The 25,357-nt window shown below is 44.6% G+C and overlaps 1 protein-coding gene across 1 annotated transcript in view; it reads left to right on the top strand.

Moving 5' to 3' along the window:
• The first annotated feature begins 270 nt into the window (after positions 1 to 270).
• The window catches only part of rasa3 (RAS p21 protein activator 3), a 155,065-nt gene continuing 129,978 nt past the window's right edge, over positions 271 to 25,357 (top strand). The window contains 1 exon segment of the mRNA XM_084309178.1: positions 271 to 488. Within this exon segment, the coding sequence (XP_084165304.1) occupies positions 434 to 488 (55 nt within the window). The 5' untranslated portion in view covers positions 271 to 433.

The raw sequence follows: 25,357 nt of genomic DNA, 5'->3' as shown, positions 1-25,357 counted from the left end.
TGCAGGTCCCTGGACTGACGTGTAGCATATGAATGAACATCTGAATTAAAAGAAAAAAAACGATTAAAACCATTTGGTAGATTGTGATCATGTGCTGCCGAAAAACACATTCAAGATTCAAGCCATATCCTCCTAATGTGACGTTTGCATTCTGACTCGGAGTGTGGAGAGAGAGAGGGGCGGTGCGGTGCATTGAAACCCCGCCCCCACTGCCAGTGTCTGCTGGACGGGTTGGAGAGTTGCTCCCAGGCAGGCCGCCAGTAGCAGTGATCGGGGACGGAGGAGGAGAATGCTCGCTATCTGGGACGGAGCATAGATGTTTAAAACGCCTGGAATACACTCGCGCTGCTGGAAAAGGGCCGTGGAACTGTTCGTCGTGGAGGATCGCCTTCGTTCAGCACCGAGAAAGGCGCACTGAGACCGGGGGGCAAGAATGGCGGTGGAAGAGGAGGGTCTCCGAGTTTTCCAGAGCGTTAAAATCAAAATAGGTGAGCGACACACAGACAGAGAGGCAGACGAATCCCCCCCCCACAGCCCGCCGTATATTGATGGCTTTACATTAACGGAACAAGTAGGGGGGGGGGAGCTGCGCGTCCATTCAGATCCTTCTTATTATAGTTATTTAAACCACACGTTCCTCTTTTCTGCGGATAGACTAGGCTACGAAATGGTATAATAATCATCATATTATATAATAATAATAATAATTCAGCTCAGATATAACATGCCGATGAAATTATGACAAATTGTAATAATAATGGCGAAGCAAAAAATTTAATCTGTTAATGTCTGGTGACAAGGGGCAATGGATTTGGAAGCTGCAGCCTGCAGGGCTGTTGTTGGGTAGAGACGGGCACAGCTGCACGTCCAGATGGCCTGCAGGGACACTTTCCCCGCCGCGTCCAATTCGAACAAACCTAGACTATAGTTGCGAAGACAGATCCATTCATCCAGTATAGACTCTGCCCCCCTTTCTCTCTGTATATAATTATATCCTTTATAACAAACGCAATGCAATGTTGGGGTGGACGTCTAGACAGACATATTAATGTATGTATATTAATAGGCCTAGGATGAATTGAAAATGGGGGACCCTGATGTAAACAAGACGAAAGTCTTTCTCTGGTCTGCATCCCCTTAACAATTGTATGTATTGTACTGTAGGCCTACTGTACCCATTCTGCAATCTGTTAATAAAGTTTTCAATCAATCAATGTGACCCCCTTTGACAATAAACACTGTTACGGAACAGGCCCATGACGCACATAGCCATTGCCCCCTATACATTTGGGGGAATTGCAATGCATTTGTTTGGCTAATGCTCCGGTTCTGATTTATTATTCATCAATGTGACTTGAAACAATCAGGGCACAACGCTACTTACTGTACTAACCTCTCGAATGGCCAGGGAATAGTCTACAGATCTGGATCTCAATTTGTTTTAACCGCTGTCCTCTGCTCTGATTAACATCACGGTAATGTGTTCGTCTATAAAGGCCATCGCCTGGCATGAAATGATCCCCGCCGTGGTTGTTTTGATTGCAAACAAGACAACAAAATGACAACCAACAGACTGAGCGGTGCGGCGATGCCACCAGGCAGAGTGGGCATTCCGGAGGCCAGATAACCCAGTGGCCCTTCCTTCAGCCGACGTGAACTCTACCGTTCCCCAACCACGGGTCTGAGCTTTACAGCTGCTCTGAAACAACAACACATCATTCAACCAGTGCGACAAAAGATGATCTTCACACAGGGAGCGAACCCTAGTGTCATGCAGGTTGAGCTCTTCACGGAACACAGACCACCCACAGGGAGATATCAATACTGCCAGAGCCACTGTCCATCTGATGAGATATTAACATATTCCTTTATTGATCCCCTTGGGGGAGGGTATGGGCAGGGTAATAGTAGAAATACATGAATATAGGCAATACAATTAGATCTGAATAAAAAAATACGAGAAAAATAAACAGTGTAAACAAAGGTGCAGGTGAGGGTCTGTATGCCCTATCGCTTATACGTTACAATAAAATATAAGCAGCAAATCATTTGAATCTGAATAATGAGTATGAGTAAAAGTAAACAACCTAGAAGAGGTTATTCTATTGAAATGACTGAAGACCAGAATATTCAACATGTTTCAGACCCGGTCCTCAGTGTCCTAACATTGAGATGCAATGCAAGCCTTTGATTATTTATTACATCAGCTATAAGTCATGGTGTTAGGCTATATCTCTGCTGTCACATCAACTATATATAGCCCACGGATCAGTTGGACGGGTATCGTTCATGATTAAGCAATTAGATTCACCATATTATAGCCTAATAGGATAATATTATAAGCTTAAAGGAACACACTAACATTATTGGATATCTGCTCATCATCTTCTCCAGAGTCAGACAGAGTCCATTCATTTGTGCTAAGCTAGGCTAGCTTGCAGCCGGATAGCTTTCTGCTGAACACACCGAGGGAATTGGTATCTGTCTTCTTGTCTGACTCTGGAGAAGACGGTAAGCGCATTTCCCATAATGTTGGTGTGTTCCTTTAATATGTCCTGCAACAAGGAAGCTCCCTAACACCCAGAACATGCCTTCTGACTGCCGGGCCCCTACCCCCACACTCTGTGTGTGTGCCTGTGTTTTAATGAATGCATGCTGTGAATATGTGGAGATTATGCAGATTTACAGTCACCATCACCATAATTATCAGTCTCGTATCCAGTCAATTTGGGTTGCAGTAGTTAAAAGTGAAATGAGCCTAAAATAATCATCATTACCCTTTTTTTTTTAATCTACTTTTTCTCCCATTTTTTTCTATTTTCTCCCATCCCAATTTCGTATTGTCCAATTCTACCCTCCCCTGTCTCGAACGTTGTTAGGCCATGCCTCCCACAAGCCGGCTGCAATGTGGACGAAGCCTTACATCACGTGTCCCCTCCGGTACTCGAGGAGGCAGCCGTCGCATCTTTTCACCTGCACAGCTCGATCTCTCAGCGGCGGGGGTCTGCGTTTTGGAGGGCACGCCGCTCCCGTCGCTTCCTGATTCTGCTGCGCAGGCGCACCAACCGACCTGTAGGAGTCGCTGTCCACAACGTCCGATCCCCACTCATCAGCTTCCCACCCCCTAATACTGCCAATTGTATTAGTATGAACGACCAGCCAAGCTGATAGCAATGCGGAGAGCTGGGCTCGAACCCAGCGTCTCCTGCATTGGTGGTGAGCGCCTTGCCCAATCATCATTACCTTTCAGATCAAGTCCTGTGTGTTCTCCTGCACCGCTGTCATCCTGTAGTCTAAAGCGCCTTTTTAACAGAGATCCTGGCCATATTGCCATAAAGAAGACTCCTCATTATGCCGGCTTTGCTGTCGTCCCTGTCTGTGATTTTCAATAGCATGCTGGGGTTCCTGAACCAGAGGCGCGCGCGGGTTTCGTGCGAGAACAACTCGCGTCGCCGTCCACAGCGCACATTTACATTGGAACAGCTGTAAATGCCTAGTCTATATGCAAAGTCAGTCCTCGTTTGAAGATTTTTTTGAAAGATTTCCAGTTCCAGTGTTCTATTCTGTAATTGTCCATTTCGCATGTATAACCCATTATTATCTCATTAATTAGAATATTAGAATTCATTTTAGAATGATGAAATCAGTGTGACTGTACTCCTGAAAAAGTATAGTGTGGTTTATTTGTATTGGGAAAGATACAGACACATTAGCTGGTTGAACAACATCTATATGTGTCGTAATAATGCAGATATTGAGTGTATTTCTGTGAAAATGCGCGCGGCGCACACCTCAAATTCCAACCGAAGCGGAAAAAATTTGCTTCCCGCCCGCGAACAGCGACGCCCGTTAACATGGGAGAGAAAGTGAAACCCTGATGGCTTGCCTGCCTCACGCCCGCGTCCCGCGTTTGGTTTGTTCGTGCCATAACGCATAACACAACATTGTCTGCGTCTAGTGTGACGTATAACATATGTGCTGCCGGGCAGATTATACATTTTTTGTATCCACTTTTTCTACCCATTTTCTATTTTTCTCCCATCCCAATTTTGTATTATCCAATTCTTCCCTCCCATGTCTTGAACGTTGCTAGACTATGCCTCCCACAGGTCGGTTGTAGTGAGGACAGAAGCCTTGCATCACGTGTCCCCTCCGGTACACGAGGAGGCAGCCTGTCGCATCTTTTCACCGCAGCAGCTCGAACTCTCAGTGGCGAGGAGTAACGCGTGGGAGGCTCACGCTGCCCCCGACACTTCCTGCTTCCGTCGCACCGGCGTCACCAAACCGTCGCTGTCCACAACGTCAAATCCCCACCCACCGGCTTTCCCACCCTCTAACACTTGCCAATTGTGTTAGTATGAACGGTCGGCTAGCCGGTAGCAACGCCGAGAGCTGCGCCAATCAGCCGCCCTGCCGGGCAGATTTCGAAATGATAACGGCGGGTGAGTGTTGAGGTACTTTCGCTAGCCGTGCACATTTATGCCACTTGTCCAACACAAGCAAAGTTTTCTGTGCATCGTACACAACATGTCGATGCATACAATGGCAGGTTCAACTGTTTCTTCAGAGAATATATACTATATATATATAATATATATATATACACACATACACTGGGAACTATTTGAATACTAATCGAACCCCCCACACATACATTAACATATGATTTTGTTTTTACTTAATAGCGAACGTGACATAATCAAATAAGCAAGCTAGCTGGCTGCTGTCATTGCTAACAGCTAACACTAGTATTCATTCTAAACATTACATCCCTGATGCTTGAAATACGTACAAAACTATTTAACATCTCTGGTCTCTCTTTCTTCATCTTTCTTTTCTGTTCTCCCAGCTGTTAATAGACTGTTATGGTACCTGGCTAGCTCGCAAGCTGTACCCAGCATGCCGTTCGTAGTGTAACAGTTAATAGGGGGTCCCCTCTCAATACACTACACAGTGTAGTTGCCGTTAAAAACATGGGCAAATATATTTTTTGAGACTAAACGATATTCGTATAAACTACCCATTAAAAAAATATATATGTAAGGACTATTAGAATATTCTAAAATCGATGCCCATCCCATGTCTATTCAGTCTGTCAGATCCCTCTACGGTGCATCTACTGTCTGGTCTGTGTGACCCTCGCATCACATTGTTTGCATCAAAGCGACGACTGGAGGAGGTCCTTCAGCATGTGACTGCAGTCGCTTGGCAGATAACTTGGGAGTTGAAAATCTGCCACATATTTGTATGAGGAGAAGGGGAGGAGACTGGGGGTGAGGAGATGGGGGGGGGGGTGGTGATGGTTCCCTTCAGTTTCCTGAAGGAAGACGCGTATTTCGGAAACTGAAACGGGGCTACTGGGCCCTGAGCCGCGTCATCCGGTACAACACAGGAAACAGGAAACTACCCCCAATTCACTTCCCGATTGGCTGGAATAGACTACAAAAGAATTGTGTTTTTTCCTGCATGGCAACAAGCTAATGCAAACCAGATGGACTTTGAGAGAGAGAGAGGAGAGAGGAGAGAGAGAGAGAGAGAGAGAGAGAGAGAGAGAGAGAGAGAGAGAGAGAGAGAGAGAGAGAGAGAGAGAGAGAGAGAGAGAGAGAGAGAGAGAGAGAGAGAGAGAGAGAGAGAGAGAGAGAGAGAGAGAGAGGAGAGAGAGAGAGAGAGAGAGAGAGAGAGAGAGAGAGAGAGAGAGAGAGAGAGAGAGAGAGAGAGAGAGAGAGAGAGAGAGAGGAGAGAGAGAGAGAGAGAGAGAGAGAGAGAGAGAGAGAGAGAGAGAGGCAAGTAGTGTTTCATACAGCAGCAGGCTGTGGTTAGTCTGTCAGTGACTCTATGGCTCTGTCATAGCTCAGAGAGAAGGGGCGGGTCCTCTTTGGTTCAGCTGAGCTGGGACTCAGTGATCAACAATACACCTGCGTAGGGCTGGGGGATGCGGTCAACATGTGATATCACAATATCTTTTCTTATTTTCCACGGTACAACTATATTTGACGGTATTTGTTTTTTCCAGTGCAAATTACATATTTTTAATATATTTTATTGTATTACAGTTAGTGTGGGGCTTTTTAATTGAGAAGTGTATATTTAGATTTTATCCCAAAATCTTCCTAATAGTGCTGCATGTAACACTTTTTAGATTAACACTATGATCGCCGTGGACGAGTTAAGACGTCATTCCTAGCCATGCTCATTCTGCCGAAGACGCCGTAACTCGTCTTTGATGTCAATATTTCAAAAATCTGTGATCGAATTCATATTTCCCCTCCGGAGCCCTGAGACACACTGCAAAGCTCCACTCAACTCTCTAGCGGTTCAAGAGCGCCATCTGCTGGCCGATCGGCAGATCGCCAACCGAAAATGACCCTTTGAACCGGTAGTGCTCATCCATATGTGGTCCGGGCACTCGCTATCGTTAGATAGACTCCGTCTTGACACAGTGAACATTGATCGGTGCAAATAACTCGAAAAAACAACATGATTTGGACGTATATACTATTATACAACCTGGAAATGGATCGGGCATTTCTCCATCCCATAATAGAAAAAATTCTGTTCCACGCTCATCTGCCAGCGGCGCGAGGAAGCCATGGTAAGATTCAGCGTTATATTCTAACGTGTTCCATATAAACTGCTATGATGAACATATGACCCACTCTGGATGAATCATCTAACGCTGCCCACGGAATTATAAACGATCCCCCGCCCATCCGGTCATCATCAGATGATATGTAGTAACTCCTAGAAGCACATCCAGTTGAAATTTTTTATCTCGCACAGATTCCTACCAAACTGTATTTGATCATCAATATAATGCATTTAGGGCTATAAATCACGTTCTGAAGAAAACGATAAAAACATACTTATACTTTAGACCATATTTTAGTATGAATATCTGAATGAAAAAGTTTAACGTTGCTACACCCTGAACAATACATATAGGACATTGAATGGGCCATAATAATGGCAATTTAGCAATAGAATTTAAAAAGTTATAGCCCTGCAAAGAAGGGGAACTTCTCCATAGACAAATAGAGATGGCGAGGGATGGTAAATTATGAATTTAACCCATGGCGATCAAAGTGTTAACAATTTTTTTTTATGATATGTACATATATATATAAACAAGTTGACAACGTTGTAGTGAATATCCCTCGCTTTGAGTGGATCCACAATTGCAGACCTTAACCCATTCAGCGCCAACCACGAGATTAGTCGTAACTCGCCATGCGTTGAGTGCCAAGACCCAAGAAAACTCGGGTTTTAATCGTTATTTCTTTTATTAGCAATATCCATTCATTTTCATCCATCCAGCCTGACGTTATCATTGGGAATGGGTCTGAGCTCGAAAAGGGCAAATACCGCCGCCTATCGTCTCCCGGATGGTAGTCAAGTCAAGTCAAGAGTTTTAATTGTCACGGCATACAGGTATACAATGAAATGCGGCTGGTCTTGCCCGCGACGATGTGCAATACAGTGGTACAACATATAATAGAATCCAATAAAATACAGTGGTACAACATATTAATAGAATCCAATAAAACAGTGCAATAAACAGGTACATGGTGTGCCATCTCGGTATCTGTACATTAGTATTTACAGAGCATATAGGACATGCTAGGTAGCTTTAGTAGTGCAATACACTGTTCCTGATGCTATACTACTTTAAGTGGCCTTTCCTCTGGCCATAAGTGTGCGTGTGTGCGGCATGAGTGTTAAAGTGGCTGCTAGTGTGTGAGCGTGCTCAGCGTGCGTGTCGTGTATGTGCTTGTGTGTGGATAGTTCAGTTTCTGTGTCTCTCAATGTTCATTGTTCAAGGCTCTGATGGCCTGGGGGAAGAAGCTTAGCCTAAGCCTCTCCGTCCTAGTAGCTGGAGTTCGCAGGCGTCTGCCTGACCTCAGCAGCTGGAACAGGCTGTTATTGGGGTGGTGGGGGTCTTTCATTATCCTGCAGGCTCTGGATTTGCACCTCTTGTTGTATAGAGCCTGCAGGGGAGGTAGCGCAATACCCGTGGTACGCTCGGCTGAGCGCACCACTCTCTGTAGGGCCTTCTTGTCCTGTGCCGTGCTGTTCCCATACCAGGCAGTGATGTTTCCGGTCAAGATGCTCTCTACAGCTCCTGAGTAGAAGGACTGGAGTATCTTCCCCGATACTCTGAACTTCCTTAACTGTCTCAGGTGGTAGAGGCGCTGCTTCGCTTTCTTTACTACTGTGTCTATGTGTGTTGACCATGTCAGGTCCTCTGAGATGTGGACCCCCAGGTACTTGAAGCTGCTGTATTGCACATCATTGGATTGGGTGGGACTGTGCATCAGAAAAAAACTCCGGTCCCGGGGTTTCCCTTCTCGGGCAAGCAGTAGCTGTTACCACATTCACTGGGGAGGCTCGGAGCAGCGTCGATTATGTGTTTTGGTGCTATAACGTTGGATCAATAAACACGATCAATATTTGGAATGGCGATCAGGAATTTGATTAATCTTTTTGCAGAATCTGATGTGAGGTAAGGACTCTATTTTACCAGTCTTGGGTTAATCAGATTTTTTTTCTCCGCCATCGCAGTGTGTGTGTGTGCGTAAGGTTAGCGCTGACCACGGCATGGATAATCGTTTTTTCAGCCCGCTTCTCTAGCGTGCAATACGTACACATACTATCGATAATCTAGCATTTATTTGAAAACGATTAATAAATCAGCCGAAAAATGACAACGTGTTTTGTGTATTCCACTAAAGAGCTATTATCGCGGAATTTCTCTGGAATTACTAGACATCTCCAAAACTATACTCCTATTCAAAACAGTATAAAACTAAAATGTACCAATGAAAAAACAATCCGTTTCGTACATGTTGACTGCAAGCAAGTCATTGATAAGCGAGGGGTGTTTTAGACCCATAGCCATAATTTAAGATATAGTTTAAGCATTCGCAAATTTCCCCCGTCCTCCCATTGACTTCAGTGTTGGCACGCTAGCCCTAATATGGTCAAAGGGGCGTGGCTCTGAATGAGTTAAGGAACACAGCAACATTATGGGAAATGCGCTCACCGTCTTCTCCAGAGTCAGACAGGAAGATGAGCCCCTTTCGGACACGCACTCGGGACAATGCGCGGCAAATCGGGTGCGGGCATTGCACGGGGGTTGCCTTTTCGGACATGTGGCACACAGCGTGCGATTCTCCGGGGCAGACGGGTTCTGACATATGGCGTTTTCATTTAACTACCAGTGGGAAACGGCCATCTGTGTGCAACGCCGTTGTGTATGGAACATGGTTAATTTATATATTAATCGATACGCTAGGGCTGGGCGATATGGCCTAAAAATAAAATCCCAGATTATTATTTTTTAAATCCGATTTTCGATTTTAATCGATTTCTTTCTCTTGAAAAAACAAACGCCAAGGAAATCATTCAAATAACCTTTGTTTTTATTTGACACAAAAAATTATCAAACCAAGATGAATGTCCCTATTGCTATTGGGATTGAAGTGCAAACCTAACTTTCACCAATCTTCACTTAAAAAAAAGATATATAATATCTCTTGATCAAAGATGAATGTCCCTATTGGGATTAATAGTGCAATAACTTGCTTTTTCACCAAACTTCACTTAAAACAAATAAAAGGTGCCTATTGATCATCAAACAAGAATTAATTTCCCTATTGGGATTAATAAAGTGCAAATCTAACTTTCACCAAACATCACTTTTTGTAAAATAAAAGGTGACTTAAATTTTTTTGTGAAAATTGATTTCGTTTTTTTCAAAATCGTCCTAAATCATTCATTCGAATGAATCGATAATATCGATTAATCGCCCAGCCCTACGATACGCCCACTCTCACGCTGTGTGAATTCTGCGGACAATGATCTGCTTGTGTTCGGACATGGGGGCGGGTTGTAATTACGCTGACTAGGGAGCTGGGAGGGTAAACTCCATGAGGAGTAGTTTGTATGTTTGTGTTCCGACATACAGCCCCTCCGATACAAGATACAAGATACAAGAGTTTTATTTGTCACGGCATACATGTGTATACAGTGAAATGCCGGGGGTCTTGCCCGCAACAATGTGCATAATACAATAGTAATAATATATAAGAAGAAAGAAAGAAGAAAGAAAGAGCGACATTGTGCAATAAACAAGTAAACAAAGTAGGGCATATCGGTATCTGTACATGAGTTATTTACAGAGCATGGTAGGACATGCTAGGTCCTGTGGTAGTGCAGTACACTGTTAGCTACGGATGAGGCACTGGGTCTTTATGTACACTGCTATACAATGCTATATTATACAATCTCAAGCTCTACTATACTATTCTTAAAGTGACCTTTCCTTCTGTAAAGTGTCCATAAGTGTGAGCATGTGCAGCATGAGTGTGTGTGTGCTCATGTTAAAGTGGCTGCTAGTGTGTGAGCGTGTACAGTGTGTGTGTTGTGTGTGTGCTCATGTGTGCTTGTGCGTGGAGAGTTTCAAGTTTCAAGTTCAAGTTTCAAGTTTCTTTAATAGTTGTCATACAGAGGTACAGAATACTTTTGTACAAAATGCTTCTTACTGTTGCGCTCCAGAGACTGTGCATGACAAGATAAGTATGAAATAAAAACATAGTAAAGATTAGAAGTAAAAAAAGAGGTCACAGTGTTCAGTTTAGACATATGTACAATGTTCGTAGACGTAGTTACCATACAATATACAATACTGTGCAGTGTACTAATATACAATACTATATAGTGCAAGGCATAAATGGACGAGGTGCAGTTTAGGTACAATTCACAGTAGGTGTACGAGTTGTAGTGCAAATCCTTTATCAATAAATATAAAGTGTAAGTGTGTTTGTGTGATCTAAAGTGTGGAGAGTGGGTGCTGCAGTGTGTTGTTTGTTTGAGTGAGTGTGTGCGTGTGGGTGTGTGTGCTGTGTGCATTTGATGGTTGTTGCATAGTGATTATTGTTCGTTTAGCGATTATTGTTCGTTTAGCAGCCTGATGGCCTGGGGATAGAAGCTCCTTCTGAGTCTTTCTGTGCTCGCCTTAAGACTTCGGTATCGCTTGCCTGACGGCAGCAGTTCAAAGAGGCAGTTGTTCGGGTGGCTCGAGTCCTTAATAATTCTCTTAGCCTTCCCCTTGCACCGCTTGTTGTAAATGTTCTGGAGGGTGGGAAGCCCCCCTTCAATTGTGCGTTCGGCTGAACGTGTCACTCTTTGTAGTCTGCTACGGTCTTGTGCAGTGCTATTCCCAAACCAGGAGGTGATGTTGCCGGTCAGGATGCTCTCTATTGTACATGAGTAGAAGTTCCTAAGGATCTTCTGACTGACTTGGAACTTCCTTAGGCGCCTGAGGAAGTAGAGGCGTTGTCGTGCCTTCTTCACAACACTGTCAATGTGTGTGGTCCATGTCAAGTCCTCGGATATGTGGGCTCCGAGGTACTTGAAACTGTTCACTCTCTCAACCGGTGCCCCGTCGATGCTGAGGGGGCTGTAGTCCTTGACCCCCGCCCTCCTGAAGTCCACAATCATCTCTTTTGTTTTGCTGACGTTCAGGGAGAGGCAGTTCTCCTGGCACCACTGTGACAGGTTCTCTACCTCTTCCAGGTAGGCCCTTTCGTCGTTGGCAGAGATCAGGCCCACCACTACTGTGTCATCAGCAAATTTGATGATGGTGTTGTTGTTCCGCTGTGCTACGCAGTCATGTGTGTACAGGGAGTAGAGGAGGGGGCTCAGAACACAGCCCTGGGGGGCCCCTATGTTGAGCGTGATGGATGAGGAGGTGCAGTTGCCGGCTCTTACCACCTGGGGTCTGCCCGTCAGGAAGTCCAAGACCCACTGGCACAGGTCATAGTTCAAGCCCAGGTCCCTGAGCTTGGCTATGAGTTTGGAGGGGACTATGGTATTGAATGCTGAGCTGTAGTCGATGAACAGCATTCTCACATAGTTCCCCTGCCTCTTGTCCAGATGTGATGCTGCTGTGTGCAGCACATGGGCTATGGCGTCCTCCGTGGACCTGTTGGGGCGATATGCAAATTGCAGAGGGTCCAGGTTGATGGGGAGGGAGGAACAGATGTAGCCCTTCACTAGCTTCTCAAAGCACTTCATGGCTATGGAGGTGAGGGCTACAGGGCGGTAGTCGTTGAGGCAAGCGGGCGTAGATTTTTTGGGTACAGGGATGATGGTGGACTTCTTCAGACAGGTGGGGATGACAGCCTGTTCCAAGGACAGGTTGAAGATGTCAGTGAATACCGGGGCCAGTTGGTCGGCACAGACTTTTAGGACGCGGCCGGGGATGCCGTCCGGTCCTGCTGCCTTCCTGATATCCACTTTTTTAAAGATCCGTCTCACCTCATGCTCTGTTACCCTGAACACTGAGTCTCCATCAGCAGACCCCCCCCCCCCCCATTGCCGTGGTTTGTAGGCTGGTGTTGTTATTCACAGCCTCAAACCTCGCATAGAAGGAGTTGAGATCATTTGCTAAGGAGATGTCACTGTTCAGTTTGAGGGGGGTTCCTTTGTAGTCTGTCATTGTTCTGAGGCCCTGCCACATGCCTCTAGAGTCAGCCTGTTCAAACTGAAGTTCAACTTTATCCCTGTAACGCCGTTTTGCCTCTATTACTGCTCTCCTGACGTTGTATCTTGCCATCTTGTGTTCTTCCATGTTGCCTGTCACCAGCCCGGTGTTGTATGCTGATGTGCGCACTTTCAGAGCCTCAGTGTTTCAGTGTTCAGTGTTCTCCTATCCACCCATCTCAAAACCGGAAGTCACCTCTCCCATAGTTTTAAGTAGGGATGCTCGATATTGGCTTTTTTACCGATACCGGCGATATACCGATATTGTCCAACTCTTAATTTCCGATACCGATATCAACCGATATCAACCGATACCGATATATGCAGGGTTTTCCCCCCCCCAAAAACGGAATAATTTCAGGTAATTAACATTACATATCTCTTGTCATAACAACATTTTCAACCAAAGAAATTGACATTCCCTAATAGATAGTGTGTACGTAAATGAAAATGTATGTGTCTGATAAAGAGATAGGTATATATGGATGAAAAGGCATGTGTCTGATAGGGATATATTATTAAAATATTGTATAATTGGCTGATATGAACATAGATAATGTATGTAAAAGCTAAATAGTATATTATGCTGTATTGTATTATGAATTAATTATGAGTAGGTATTATTGTATTGTATTATGAATTCATTCATAAGGAGTATATATTTTTATATTGTATTATGAATTTGATTAGGGTTTTTATTGTTGTTTTAATTGTCTGTATGACATGTAAATGTTGTGAGTGTATAAGGGTTTTTATTGTTGTTTTAATTGTCTGTATGACATGTGAATGTTGTGAGTGTATAAGTCTGTAACTGTATTTTACGTGTTATGGACCCCAGGAAGAATAGCCCCAGCACTGCTGTGGCTAATGGGGATCCAAATAAACTTAAACTTAAACTTGTTGTGGAATGAACCGATACCGATATTTTCCAATATCACATTTTAATGCCAATATCGGACATCCCTAGTTTTAAGCTTGGCTTAGTGGTCCGTATCCACGTCCACTCATTCGTGCTAAGCTAGGCTAGCTCGCAGGCGGATAGTTTTCTACTGAGCGCACAGGGAGGAAATCGGTATCTATCTTCTTGTCTGACTCTGGAGAGGATGGTAAGTGCATTACCCATAATGTTGGCGTGTTCCTTTAATATTCAGCCCTACACCCACACAACTTTGGCGGTTTCTGTCGCTACACTGGGAAATAAAACCTGGGCAGACTCATCGTTTAGAGCCGACATACTGCACATCAAAATTCGAAACTTGATTCTGTGATCAAAGGGTGTGAATAAAAGGAATAGCGTAACGGTTTTGAGTGTTACAGGAGTGGAGGGATGGGGGGTACTGGGCAGCCAGAGAAGGACGTTGGGTTTCCAGTGACAGAGGCCCCCCCCCCCTTCCCTTGGCAGCTGGCCAACAGTGGTTTCCAAACTTCCCCCTGTCGAGACTGAATCGGAGACGCAGAAAAGGGAGGGGTGAAGGGGGGGGAGGAATGTTTACAGTCCGCCGATGTGAACAGAGGACTCGTGTGCTCTCCTGGCTTCAGGATTACATTTATTTCCTGTTAGAGGCCGCGGTTCTAATCCCGTTCGGCGAGTCGGACAAAAGCTTCCAAGTGCAAACGTGGAGCTACGGGTGTGTTGGTCGAGAGACAATGGGGTTTCTCTCTCTCGCTCGCTCGTGTTGGCGTGCCTTTGGCATGTGCCCCCTCTCCTCCTGGAAGGCCCTGCGCTCTCTGGGAAACGGCGTGCCCTAAACACGTCTGTTGACTGTTGAGACGCTGGCCGTGTTTTGGGTCCCGGCTCCCTCAGGCTGGTGGAATAATAATCCGGGCTGGGTACAGGAGGCCCGGACCGGTCCCCCCCCTCGTCACGTACCCTCCTGCCGGGCCGCAGTACCAGGAACAGGGGTGGGTCTGCCGCCAGGCCCGGCCCGCACGGTAAATAAGGGGTAAATAAACGCTTGGCCCGGGCAATCGTTTCCACTCGTCCTGGCTGGTGCCCTTCAGACATCCTGTGGAAGGAAGGCAGACTTTCCTCCAGGTGACCTTTACCTGTTGGACGGTGACACGATCACTGGAACACCCGGCGTTGGTCGTCGTAGCGATAGAGACGGCGTGGTCAGGAGGCGATACGGACCGGGGTTTTGGCGATGCCGGTGTTGTATCGGGCATATACGTCGTATATTCTAACCGATGGGGCGTACAGACCCTATCAGCTGCACCTTTGTTTACACTGTTTATTTTTCTCGTCTTTTCATATTCAGACCTAATTATTGCCAATATTTATGTCTTTCTACTTACCCTGCCCATACCTGTACCTCCCATCCCCCTCCCCCATGCTGCTATGGCGGTAATGGCGCGTGAGTTTCCCCATGGGGATCAATAAAAAATATCTTGTCTTTTCTTTCTTAATAATCTACATGACTACAATGATGCCAAACTCAATGTTGTTCATCATAAGTAATGGATCAGATCAGTGAAGACCCAGAATCGATTTAAAGTTATGTTGTGATCTTGTTATGTACACACACACTAGGGGTGGACGGTATGGTCTAAAATTTATATCACGGTATAATTTGAAGCATAGACGGTAACGGTATATATCACGGTATCATCGTTTTTGATTAAATTTTTTTTTTTTTATTTTATATAATTTTTTTTTTTTTTTTATATAAAATATATATATTATATAATTAGACTTGTACTTGTATTATCTGCGAGACATCGCCACCACGCAACAAGCTCCACTGTCTGTGTGTACATTAGTAGCCTCTAGCTACGGCCAGGATTCTCCGGAGCTGCAGCTGGACCTATACTCGAGTAGCCTCGAGCTACGGCCAGGATTCACCGGCGCTGCAGCTGGGCCCTAGTATTGGTATAACGTTAAATCACATTCCCAAGCCCTCAGCTCGAATACGCATCGAATCAGTGTTATAAGACATTGATATCAGGAGCTATCTGTAGCTACTGCTAGCCGGATATATAACGTTAATACAACGCCTCAGTGAATTATTTAGTTCAATGGGACATTTCGTTTTGAACGGTGAACTAACTTGTGTTAACGTGAGCTAACGGCTAACGGAGCTATCATACACGTCTACTAGTCTCTACTAGACTTGATGGAGCGTTTGTTGATGTCAGGAGCTATCGGTAGCTGGCCGACTAGATACCGTTCGGTTAGACAATGCCTCATCATGTATTAAACTAAAAGTGAATAGTTGACTGGGTCATTTTGTAACGGTAGCTAAGCTAACGTTAGCTCAGGGAGACGTCCCGTCCCACTAGACTACTAGTCGACCCGTGTTTACATGCGTGCGGGAGGGGCTGGCACGCCCACTGCGCGAAGCCTCCTAAATAACTTTTTCCAGTTCGCACATATCTATTATCTATGACTAATTCTATCTATTTTTAGGGGCAAATGCGAGTGAAATAGTCGCGCTGTGGTTACATGACGTCATTGCTATTTTAGAGCTGCACTACCGGTTACACGGTATAGGCAAAATCCATACCGTAGAGCAAATTCATACCGTTTATACCGTATACCGTTTATACCGTCCACCCCTAACACACACACACACACACACACACACACACACACACACACACACACACACACACACACACACACACACACACACACACACACACACATACAGAAACACACACAATGTCAACACACCTACACACACAGAGAGAGAAACACACAACGTCAACTCACCTACACACAGAGAGAGAAACTCTTGTACGAAAGTTAGTTTCCTCTTGTTGTGCTCACACACAGTAGATAGCATTATCTGCCTGGCATTGCCTGTGTGCGCCTCGCGTGTGCGTGTGCACGAGTGTGTGTGTGGAGGGAGAGCGGGGGTTAAACGTCTCTCTGCATCTCTCACTGTCTGTCTACCTCTTGCGGTTTGCAGAGAATGAATAAGCACACACACAGGATTCTGAGAATGTTGTGAATGGATAGGGAGGGTGCATGTAGAGTCAGGTTGGCATTGCCGTTTTATCTGACCAGGAATTTCAGGCCCAATGGAGCAGCCTCCCTCCCCTCTCCATGGCTGGCGTCTGGAACTAGAGTTACAGCTCAGCCGTCACCACAGGAGTTTGAAACACTACACTCACTTCCTGAAAGGGCACACAGAATCAGAAGACTCTTCTTGTCGTACCCTACCTAGTGCCCACAGGACTTCTCCTTTCATACTAGAACTGCTTCTAAATTAATGATCATTTACGTCGTCGATTCATTCAGCGGTTATTTTATTGATTGGTACGTGCATCTGAACTTATTAAAGGTGCTATAGATAAAATTCCTATGTTGAGTAATCATTTAAGCTTTTTGAAAGGTGCAGAATAAAACTATTGCTCTTCTCCCTCATTTGCGGGTCCAAAATGAATGTTGCGTGTGTGTATCCCCTCCCTACTTCCCATTTCTCCATGTGGAATGCATCTGATTGGATAAAAGACAGACTGTGTGACTAGTGGCTGAATGTTTTTTTCTTTTTTTATTATTATCTTTTTCCCCCTCCTTTTTCCGATTTTTCTCCCATCCCACTGTTAGTCGTTAGCCAATTCCCAACCCCCTTCCTGGTTGTTGCGCACTTTCCCCTACTGTTGGTCCGAGAGGCCGGAGACTGTCGCATGCTTTCCTCCGACGCATGTGCACTACCTCTCTCCAGATCCTACCCTCGCTGAGCAGGCGCCCCGACCGAACTGTAGGGGTCGCTGTCCACAACGCCCAGGACCCACCGCCAGCTTTCCCCACCCCCTAATACTGCCAATTGTATTAGTGTGAACGGCCAGCCAAGCTGGTGACAATGCCGGGAGCTGGATTCGAACACGCGAACCCAGCGTCTCCAGCGTTGGTGACGAAGGCAATCTCCGCTACGCCACCTGACCGCCCTAGTGGCTGAATGTTATCTATAGCACCTTTAATTATTAATTAATTTGAAAAACCCAAGACAATTACATTTAAATTTAGTTGCGTTTTAATGCTCTCATGAATTTACATCGAGGTCAAACCAACTTGTGTGATTTAACAGAGTTACGGAGTACAATATACATACTGCTGGCCAGTATGACTTACTCTGTACATCTGATTAGCACTATTACTCAGTAGTACTAATTTATATATGTTATACCCAATTGAATCACCTGTACATTGTATATTACTACTGCACTTTATTGTTACATTTGCACTCTGGTTGGATGCCAAACTTATTTTCGTTGTACTGTACTTGTGCTGTATGATGACAATACATTTGAATTGAATCTAATCTAAAAACACCCAGGCAACTGAAGTAGAAGAAGAGTTTGGAAGCTGCAGCCAGCTCTGGGCGTGAGAACAGGGTGATTTGGAAGTAGCTGACAAAAATTAAATGTACCACCAGTCTGGTAACAGAAATACTAGGAGGAAACACTGTCTTACTAAAAATGTATGTTGTGTTTGTGTGTGTATGTGTGTGTGTGCATGAGTTTGTGTGTGTGTGTGCGACTGTGCGTATGTGTGTTTGTGTGCATGTGTGCTTCTGTGTTTCTGTGCATGTGTTTTGGCGCACGTGCATGAGTGCAAGTATGTTTGTTTTTCTCATTTTTCCATGAGGCCCAGATTGCAGTGTGAACATTAGCCTGAAACCGTGCGAACGACACAGAGTGTTTGATCAGTAACTGCGTGGCGTGTGGCGTGCTCCTGTAGACCTTGTTCACACTGTCCTGCTGGAGGCCCAGGTGACCTCGTCGCTATAGCCATTACAGTTATTAGGGCTTTGATTCCATAACAAAAACAAACAAAAAGATTCTCCATGCATCATTATATTCGGTCCAATTCAGTTGAATAGGATAAGATAAGGTCAGAGATTCTTTTATTGATTCCCTTGGGGGACATGTGAGCATCATAGCACCATGGGGGAGGGGGAAGGGGAGGTACAGGTATGGGCAGGGTAATAGTAGAAATGTAAACATTTTAGAAAAATAAACTGTAAACAAAGGTTCAGGTGAGGGTCTGTATGCCTGTTATTATAATGTTACAATAAATATAGGCAATAAAGTATTTGAATCTGAATCAAAGACACTTAACCCCTAACTGCTCCTGATGAGCAGGTTGGCACCTTGCATGGTTGCCTCCACCGTCGGTGTGTGAACGGGTGAATTTGAGGCGTAAGTTGTAAAGCGCTTTGGATAAAATAGTTACCGTAATTTTTGGACTATAAGCCGCACCTTTCCCCCCATTTTTCGACCCTGCGGTTTATATAACGGTACGGCTTATATGTGACTCGACGTGACCAAACCCGAAAATGTAAAAATCGAAATATTGCTTTTTTGACTGCATTGAAATGTTATTTATCTGTTCCCTTATTTGCTAAACTTAATACAACTTGTAAATTAGTTAATTCTTGTTATTTGTCCGACAGTATTTTGTCCCAATGCTAATTACATATGGTAATTAAACATTAAAACACCTGCGGCTTATAGTCCAGTGCGGCTTATATATGTACACATCATTCAATTTAGCTGCTGCGGCTTATATTCAGGTGCGGCTTATAGTGCGAAAATTACGGTATATAAATGCAGTCCCATTTACCATGAGTGAGTGAGCTCAGTTACTAGCTGACAGAGATTTTTCAATTAGCACACACATAATACCAGGAGAAATAACACACTCAAAACCGCAAAGAAATAGAAAACAAAACTAAGAAAAACTCATAGGCTACGTTCACACTGCAAGCCTTAATTCTGATTTATTGTTATTGCCAATATCAGATTCCAGTGTGAACTGGTCACGCTCCTGAACTGACCCGCATGAGTAAAAATTAACAATAAAAAAAGATGGATGTTAATTTTATTTATTTTTTAATCTTTTAAATTATTATTATTATTTTTTTTATATACAAATGTCAAGTCTTGAGTAAAAGTTGCATGACTGTTCAGACTGAGGTCGCATTGCAAAGAATCAGACCTGTATCTGATTTAGGGTCACTTATGAAAGTGGCCCAAATCAGAATTGAAAAGGTCAGAATCCATATGACAGCTGGTTCACACTGTTCAGATCTGAGTCACTTCTGCAGTCTGAATTCTCCATTATCGCAAAAGGGTAGATTCAAGATTCAAGAGTTTTATTTGTCACATACATACCAGGGCATACAGTGAAATGCAGGTGGCCATGCCCGCTTCGATTGTGTAATAATTAGGGCTGTCAGTTTATCGTGTTAATTAGATTAATTAATTACACAGCAAATGATCGCATTATGAAAATTAACTCCAATTTAAAAAAAAATATATATTATATATTTTTTATTTAAACATTTTTTAATCTCATTAATTCCATAAGAACGTAGAATACACATTTACAGACTTTTTTTTAATATGGTCCATTTGCATGTTCTTGGTATCTGATTCTAGGGACATCTATGGATCTCAGGGAATGTATTACTATTCCCAGTGTCAGAAATACTGTGTGTTACTAGGCTTGAGTAAATTGTAATGAACCAAATGAGAATATCAATAAATTTTTTTTTATCTTTGACTGTGAATAACACCATGCTAAAATTTACCAGACCTGAAAAATCTAAGCAAATGAATAAATGGAAGATGATTAAACAGAAGGTTTTGTAGATACTGAATTCTGCCATCCGGACACATGCCATTTGAAATATGATTATAGAATATAGAATATCAGGCCTAAAATGGTTATGCGATTAAAATGCGATTAATTAGATTAATTAATTACAAATCCTGTAATAAATTAGATAAAAAAAATTTATCGCCCTAAAATAGACATAAAAACAGGTAATAAAATATACATAAAAAGGGCATGATAATAGACATGTAAAATTCCTGAGATTGTTAGCTACAGATTTAAGGCAGTGGATCCTATGTACACTACTATACAATATACAGTTTTTGAACTCTATATCCCTATGCTATACTTGCTATATCTAAACTATACTATACCACATCGGTTCTTTCCTTAACACTTTGGACGCCAGCGATGTAAGCCATCCTTGTACTCAATGGGCCACCGCTTTAAGAGATAGGGTTGCATGGCGGTGTTTGCAGGGCTATATCTATATTCTATATTATAGCTATGGAGACAATACTATGGCTCATTTGACATCAACTATCCATCGTTCAACATGTGAAAAAGAATTTTTTTTCATGTATACGTTTGCGTGTTATACCGTGGTGAATATTGTATAATTTTGCTAAAAGCGTTGGCGTTGCTCGCCTGGACACGCTATTATTTCCAATTCAAAGGTATATAATAGGTATTATGTTTCATCATGAATGCATGAAAGGGGGGGGGGGGTAGTTTTTTGATGCTTTGATCGTCAGCAACGTCATACGTTTTGGAGTATGTTACATATGATCGTTGCAATCGATGTGAAATCATGGTTGGATCAAAGTAGGATTGATGTCATATAGTCCTTACCTTTACTAGGAGGTATTCCAAAAACAATATTCCAATTGTCTGATCGCGATTTCCAGTATTGGTGTCCATTGGGTCCCCGACATAATCCGGCACAGCACATGCATCGAGGGGCATTGTACTACATTTCTCAGTAGCGCGATGGTAGCGTCGGTCCTTTTGAACCAAGTAGCGTTCTTTGTAGTGTAGCTATTTTTAGACCCAAGTAGTGATGTAGCCGGGGCGGCTACGTGGCGTAGTGGGCAAGGCGCTCGCCACGAATGACGGAGACGCTGGGCTTGCCTGTTCGAGCCCAGCGCTCCACATTGCTTTCAGTTTAGCTGGTCGTTCATACTAATACACATTGGCCGTATTAGGGGGTGGGAAACTGAGGGGTGGGGATCGGGCGTTGTGGACAGCGACTCCTACAGGTCGGTTGGTGCGCCTGCGCAGTAGAATCAGGAAGTGTCGGGGGCAGCGTGAGCCTCCCACGCGTTACTCCTCGCCACTGAGAGATCGAGCTGCGCAGATGAAAAGATGCGACTGCTACCTCAAGTACCGGAGGGGACTTGTGCTATGTATGACTTAGTCCACATTGCAGCCGGCTTGTGGGAGGCAAGAAACAGCGTCCGTGACAGGGGAGGGTTGAATTGTATGATACGAAATTGGGATGGGAGAAAATATAGAAAAATGGGAGAAAAAGTGGAGCAAAAAAAAAAGTAGTGATGTAGCGTGAACAAACGCTATACGCTATTGTCCGGAGAAACTGGACTGCTAAATAAAGATTAAAGATCTAGCGTTGATGCTATTCAATGCTATCAACATTAGCTAAATAGCTAACCAACGAAATACAATGTATAACATAGCTACAACACACATTAACGTTAATACAATTACATGCATCATTGTTTACAATCAACAGGTGGGGCTAGTCAAAGGACTGGACACAGGGACAAGTTAAACATCAATTAATTTAATACAACTATTCTTGCCATGTTGCTTGTACATTTCTCTGGGGATAGCTTCCGTTGTAGTTGAGCTATATTTAATCGAGAGTAACTGGTAGTGTAGCTTACTACATTTTCCAAGTAGCTTGCCCATAACTGGCGAGTTAATCCTCAGGTCTGGCGCTGAAAGTGTTAAAGTGACCTTTGTTTTTCTCGTTCCTTTAAAGTGTCCTTTCCATTTTGTTTTAAAGTGACCGTTTCTGTGTGAGCGATTGCAGCATGTGTGTTGTGTGTGTATGTGTGTGCTCATATGTACTTGTGTGTGGAGAGTTCAGTGTTCAGTGTTCTGATGGCCTGGGGGAAGAAGCTGAGCCGTAGTCTCTCTGTTCTCGTTGCGTGTATGCGTAGGCGCTTGCCTGACCGCAGCAGCTTGAACAGGCTGTTGTTGAGGTGGTGAGGGTCTTTCATTATTCTGCAGGCTCTGGATTTGCATCTCCTGTTATATAAGTCCTGCAGGGGTGGTAGTGCAATACCCGTAGTACACTCTGCTGAGCGCACCACTCTCTGAAGGGTCTTCCTGTCCTGTCCCGTGCTGTTTCCAAACCAGGCAGTGATGTTTCCAGGCAGAATGCTCTCTACATGATCACTACATGAATTGATTATTCCTCCCGTCTGTCCATTCGAGTCACAGGGTGACCGTCGTGGACATGCACATGCACACCAGGACGGTGCAATACCACTCAGCCTGTGTGTGCTTTCATTCTGCTGTGGCAATGAGCGCATAGGTGGCATCAGGGTGTCGTCACGGAGATGCGTGTGTCGTGGCCTGGATGCAGCTACTGCTGCGTGGCAGTAATGAACTCAAAGGGTAGTTAATTAAGTGGTGATGATCGTGAGGACGGAGCTTATGAGAAACAGAGAGAGGCACACATGACACAGGATGCCCATGCATGCGTGCACACACACACACACACACACACACACACACACACACACACACACACACGCACACAAGAGAGCACTTTGTTCTACTCTGCACCCTCAGTGGAGGCCTGTGTGTGTGTGTGTGATTATGTGTGTGCTTCGTGCATGCATGTGTGTGTGACAACTTGTCAAAGTTCATCAAATACAGAGCGGAAATACAATCATGAGTTTAAAAATGAGTTTTCAGTTGATGCTCTCACTGTACAGTACAGTATGTAACTCATTAGTAATAATGGTACCATCTCTTTATTAATTAACCCGGGCCTCTCTCTCTCTCTCTCTCTCTCTCTCTCTCTCTCTCTCTCTCTCTCTCTCTCTCTCTCTCGCTCTCTGTGCCTGGTCTCTCTCTTCTCAGTCTCTGCCCTGCTCTCTCTTTCTCTCTCTCTCTTCTCAGTCTCTCTCTGTCCCTGTCTCTCTCTCTCGTCTCAGTCTCTCTCGTCTCAGTCTCTCTCTGTTCTCAGTCTCTTTCTCACACACACACACGCACGCACGCACGCACGCACGCACGCACGCACGCACGCATGCACGCACGCACGCACACACACACACACACACACACACACACACACACACACACACACACACACACACACACACACACACACACACACACACACACACACACTCACACTGTCAGGGTAACTGGGTTGTTGGCTGCCTTTTAAACTACATCTTGGATCCAGTTGAAATTCCTTTCTCCTCGTCTCATTTCCTGTTACAGCTTCAACACTAACCACTCTCTCAGTGTTCTATCTGACTGCCTTCTCTCTATGTCTCTCTCTCCCCCTCCCTCTCTCTCTGTCTCTCTCTGTCTTTCTCTCACTCTCTCTGTCTCTGTCTCTCTCTCTCTCTCTGTCTCCCCCTCGCTCTCTGTCTATTTGCCACCCCACTCTCTCTCCGTCTTTCTGTCTCCCCTTCTTTCTCACTCTCTCATTCTCACTCTGTCTCTCACTCCACCCCTCCCTTTTTATGCAGTATTCCTTCCTTCCCCCCTGGCCAACTGCACTGCTTGTATTTCTCTCCACATCTTTCTCTTGTCTCCACTCTCCTCCCCCTCTTTCTGTCTCTCCTTCTCTGTCTCTGCATCTCTCTGTCTCTCACTCCCCCCTCTCTCTGTCTCTCCCTCTCTCTCCAACGCTAACTGCTCTCCAGTTTTCTATCTGACTGACTTCTCTCTCTCCTTCTTTCTCTCTCTCTCTCCCTCGCCCTCTCTCTCCCTACCCCCCCTCTCTCTCCCTACCCCCCCCCTCTCTCTCTCTCTCTCTCTCTCTCTCTCTCTCTCTCTCTCTCTCTCTCTCTCTCTCTCTCTCTCTCTCTGTCTCTCCAATGCTACCTGCTCTCCAGTTTTCTATCTGACTGACTTCTCTCTCTCCTTCTTTCTCTCTCTCTCTCCCTCGCCCTCTCTCTCCCTACCCCCCCCCTCTCTCTATCTCTCTCTCTCCCCCCCTCTCTCAGTAGCTACAGTAGGTTGGTCTGGTCTTGTTTTATGCTTTGGAAAGGGTTAGAGTAGCGAGTTGAAAGTGTGTGTGTGTGTGTGTGTGTGTGGTAACTGTGTGAGAGGTCAGAAGAAGAAGGGGAAGAAGACGCGTGGATTCATGATCTGATTCTTCATTGTTTTTACTTCCTCATGTCCTTGCTCTTCTTCATGTCATATTCACTACTATTATATATATCTCTATTATATATATCTCTATCATATATATCATATATATCTATCTCTATTATATATCTATTATATCTATATATCGTCTCACTACATTATGTACATGTGTGATGTGAGTGAGTGTGTGTATGTGTGTGTTTGTGTACATGTGTGTGTGTGTGTGACTTGTGAGTGAGTGAGTGTGTGTTTCTGTGACTTGTGCGTGTGACCCGACCTGTGTGTGTGCGTGTGACCTGACCTGTGTGTGTGCGTGTGTGTGTGTGTGTGTGTGTGTGTGTGTGTGTGCTTCACTGAGATACTAGGGCAGGGTAGTCTCCCGGGGCAACAACAACAATGATTCTAGTTGAAAAGTTGATTCTAAATGAAAAGAGAAAAACCCACTGTTGTTTTCGTTTTTTTCTGGAGTAGAGGATGACGGTAGTGAGTCACACAGCCTCAGAGAATAGAAGAGAGAGAGAGAGAGAACACCCCCCAGAGAGAAGCAGAGAGAGAGAGAACGAGAGAGAGAGAACACCCCCCAGAGAGAAGCAGAGAGAGAGAGGGGGAGGGAACACCCCCCCCCCCAGAGAGAAGCAGAGAGAGAGAGGGAACATCCCCCAGAGAGAAGCAGAGAGAGAGAAAGAGAGAAGGGGAAAACCCCCCCAGAAAAAGGATGAGAGAGAGGGGGGGAATACCCCCCCAGAGAAAAGATAGGGAGAAAGAGAGAGAGGGAACACCCCCCAGAGAAAAGAGAGAGAGGGAACACCTCCAGGAGAAAATAAGAGAGAGACAGAGGGAACACCTCCAATAGAAAAAGAGAGAGAGGGAGAGAGGGAACACCCCCCA

This window comes from Notolepis coatsorum (genome assembly GCF_963971535.1).
Source record: "Notolepis coatsorum genome assembly, chromosome: 2".
In the NCBI taxonomy this organism is placed as follows: domain Eukaryota; kingdom Metazoa; phylum Chordata; class Actinopteri; order Aulopiformes; family Paralepididae; genus Notolepis; species Notolepis coatsorum.
Note: the sequence above shows the minus strand (reverse complement) of the source record. Positions and strands in the feature narration are given on the sequence as shown.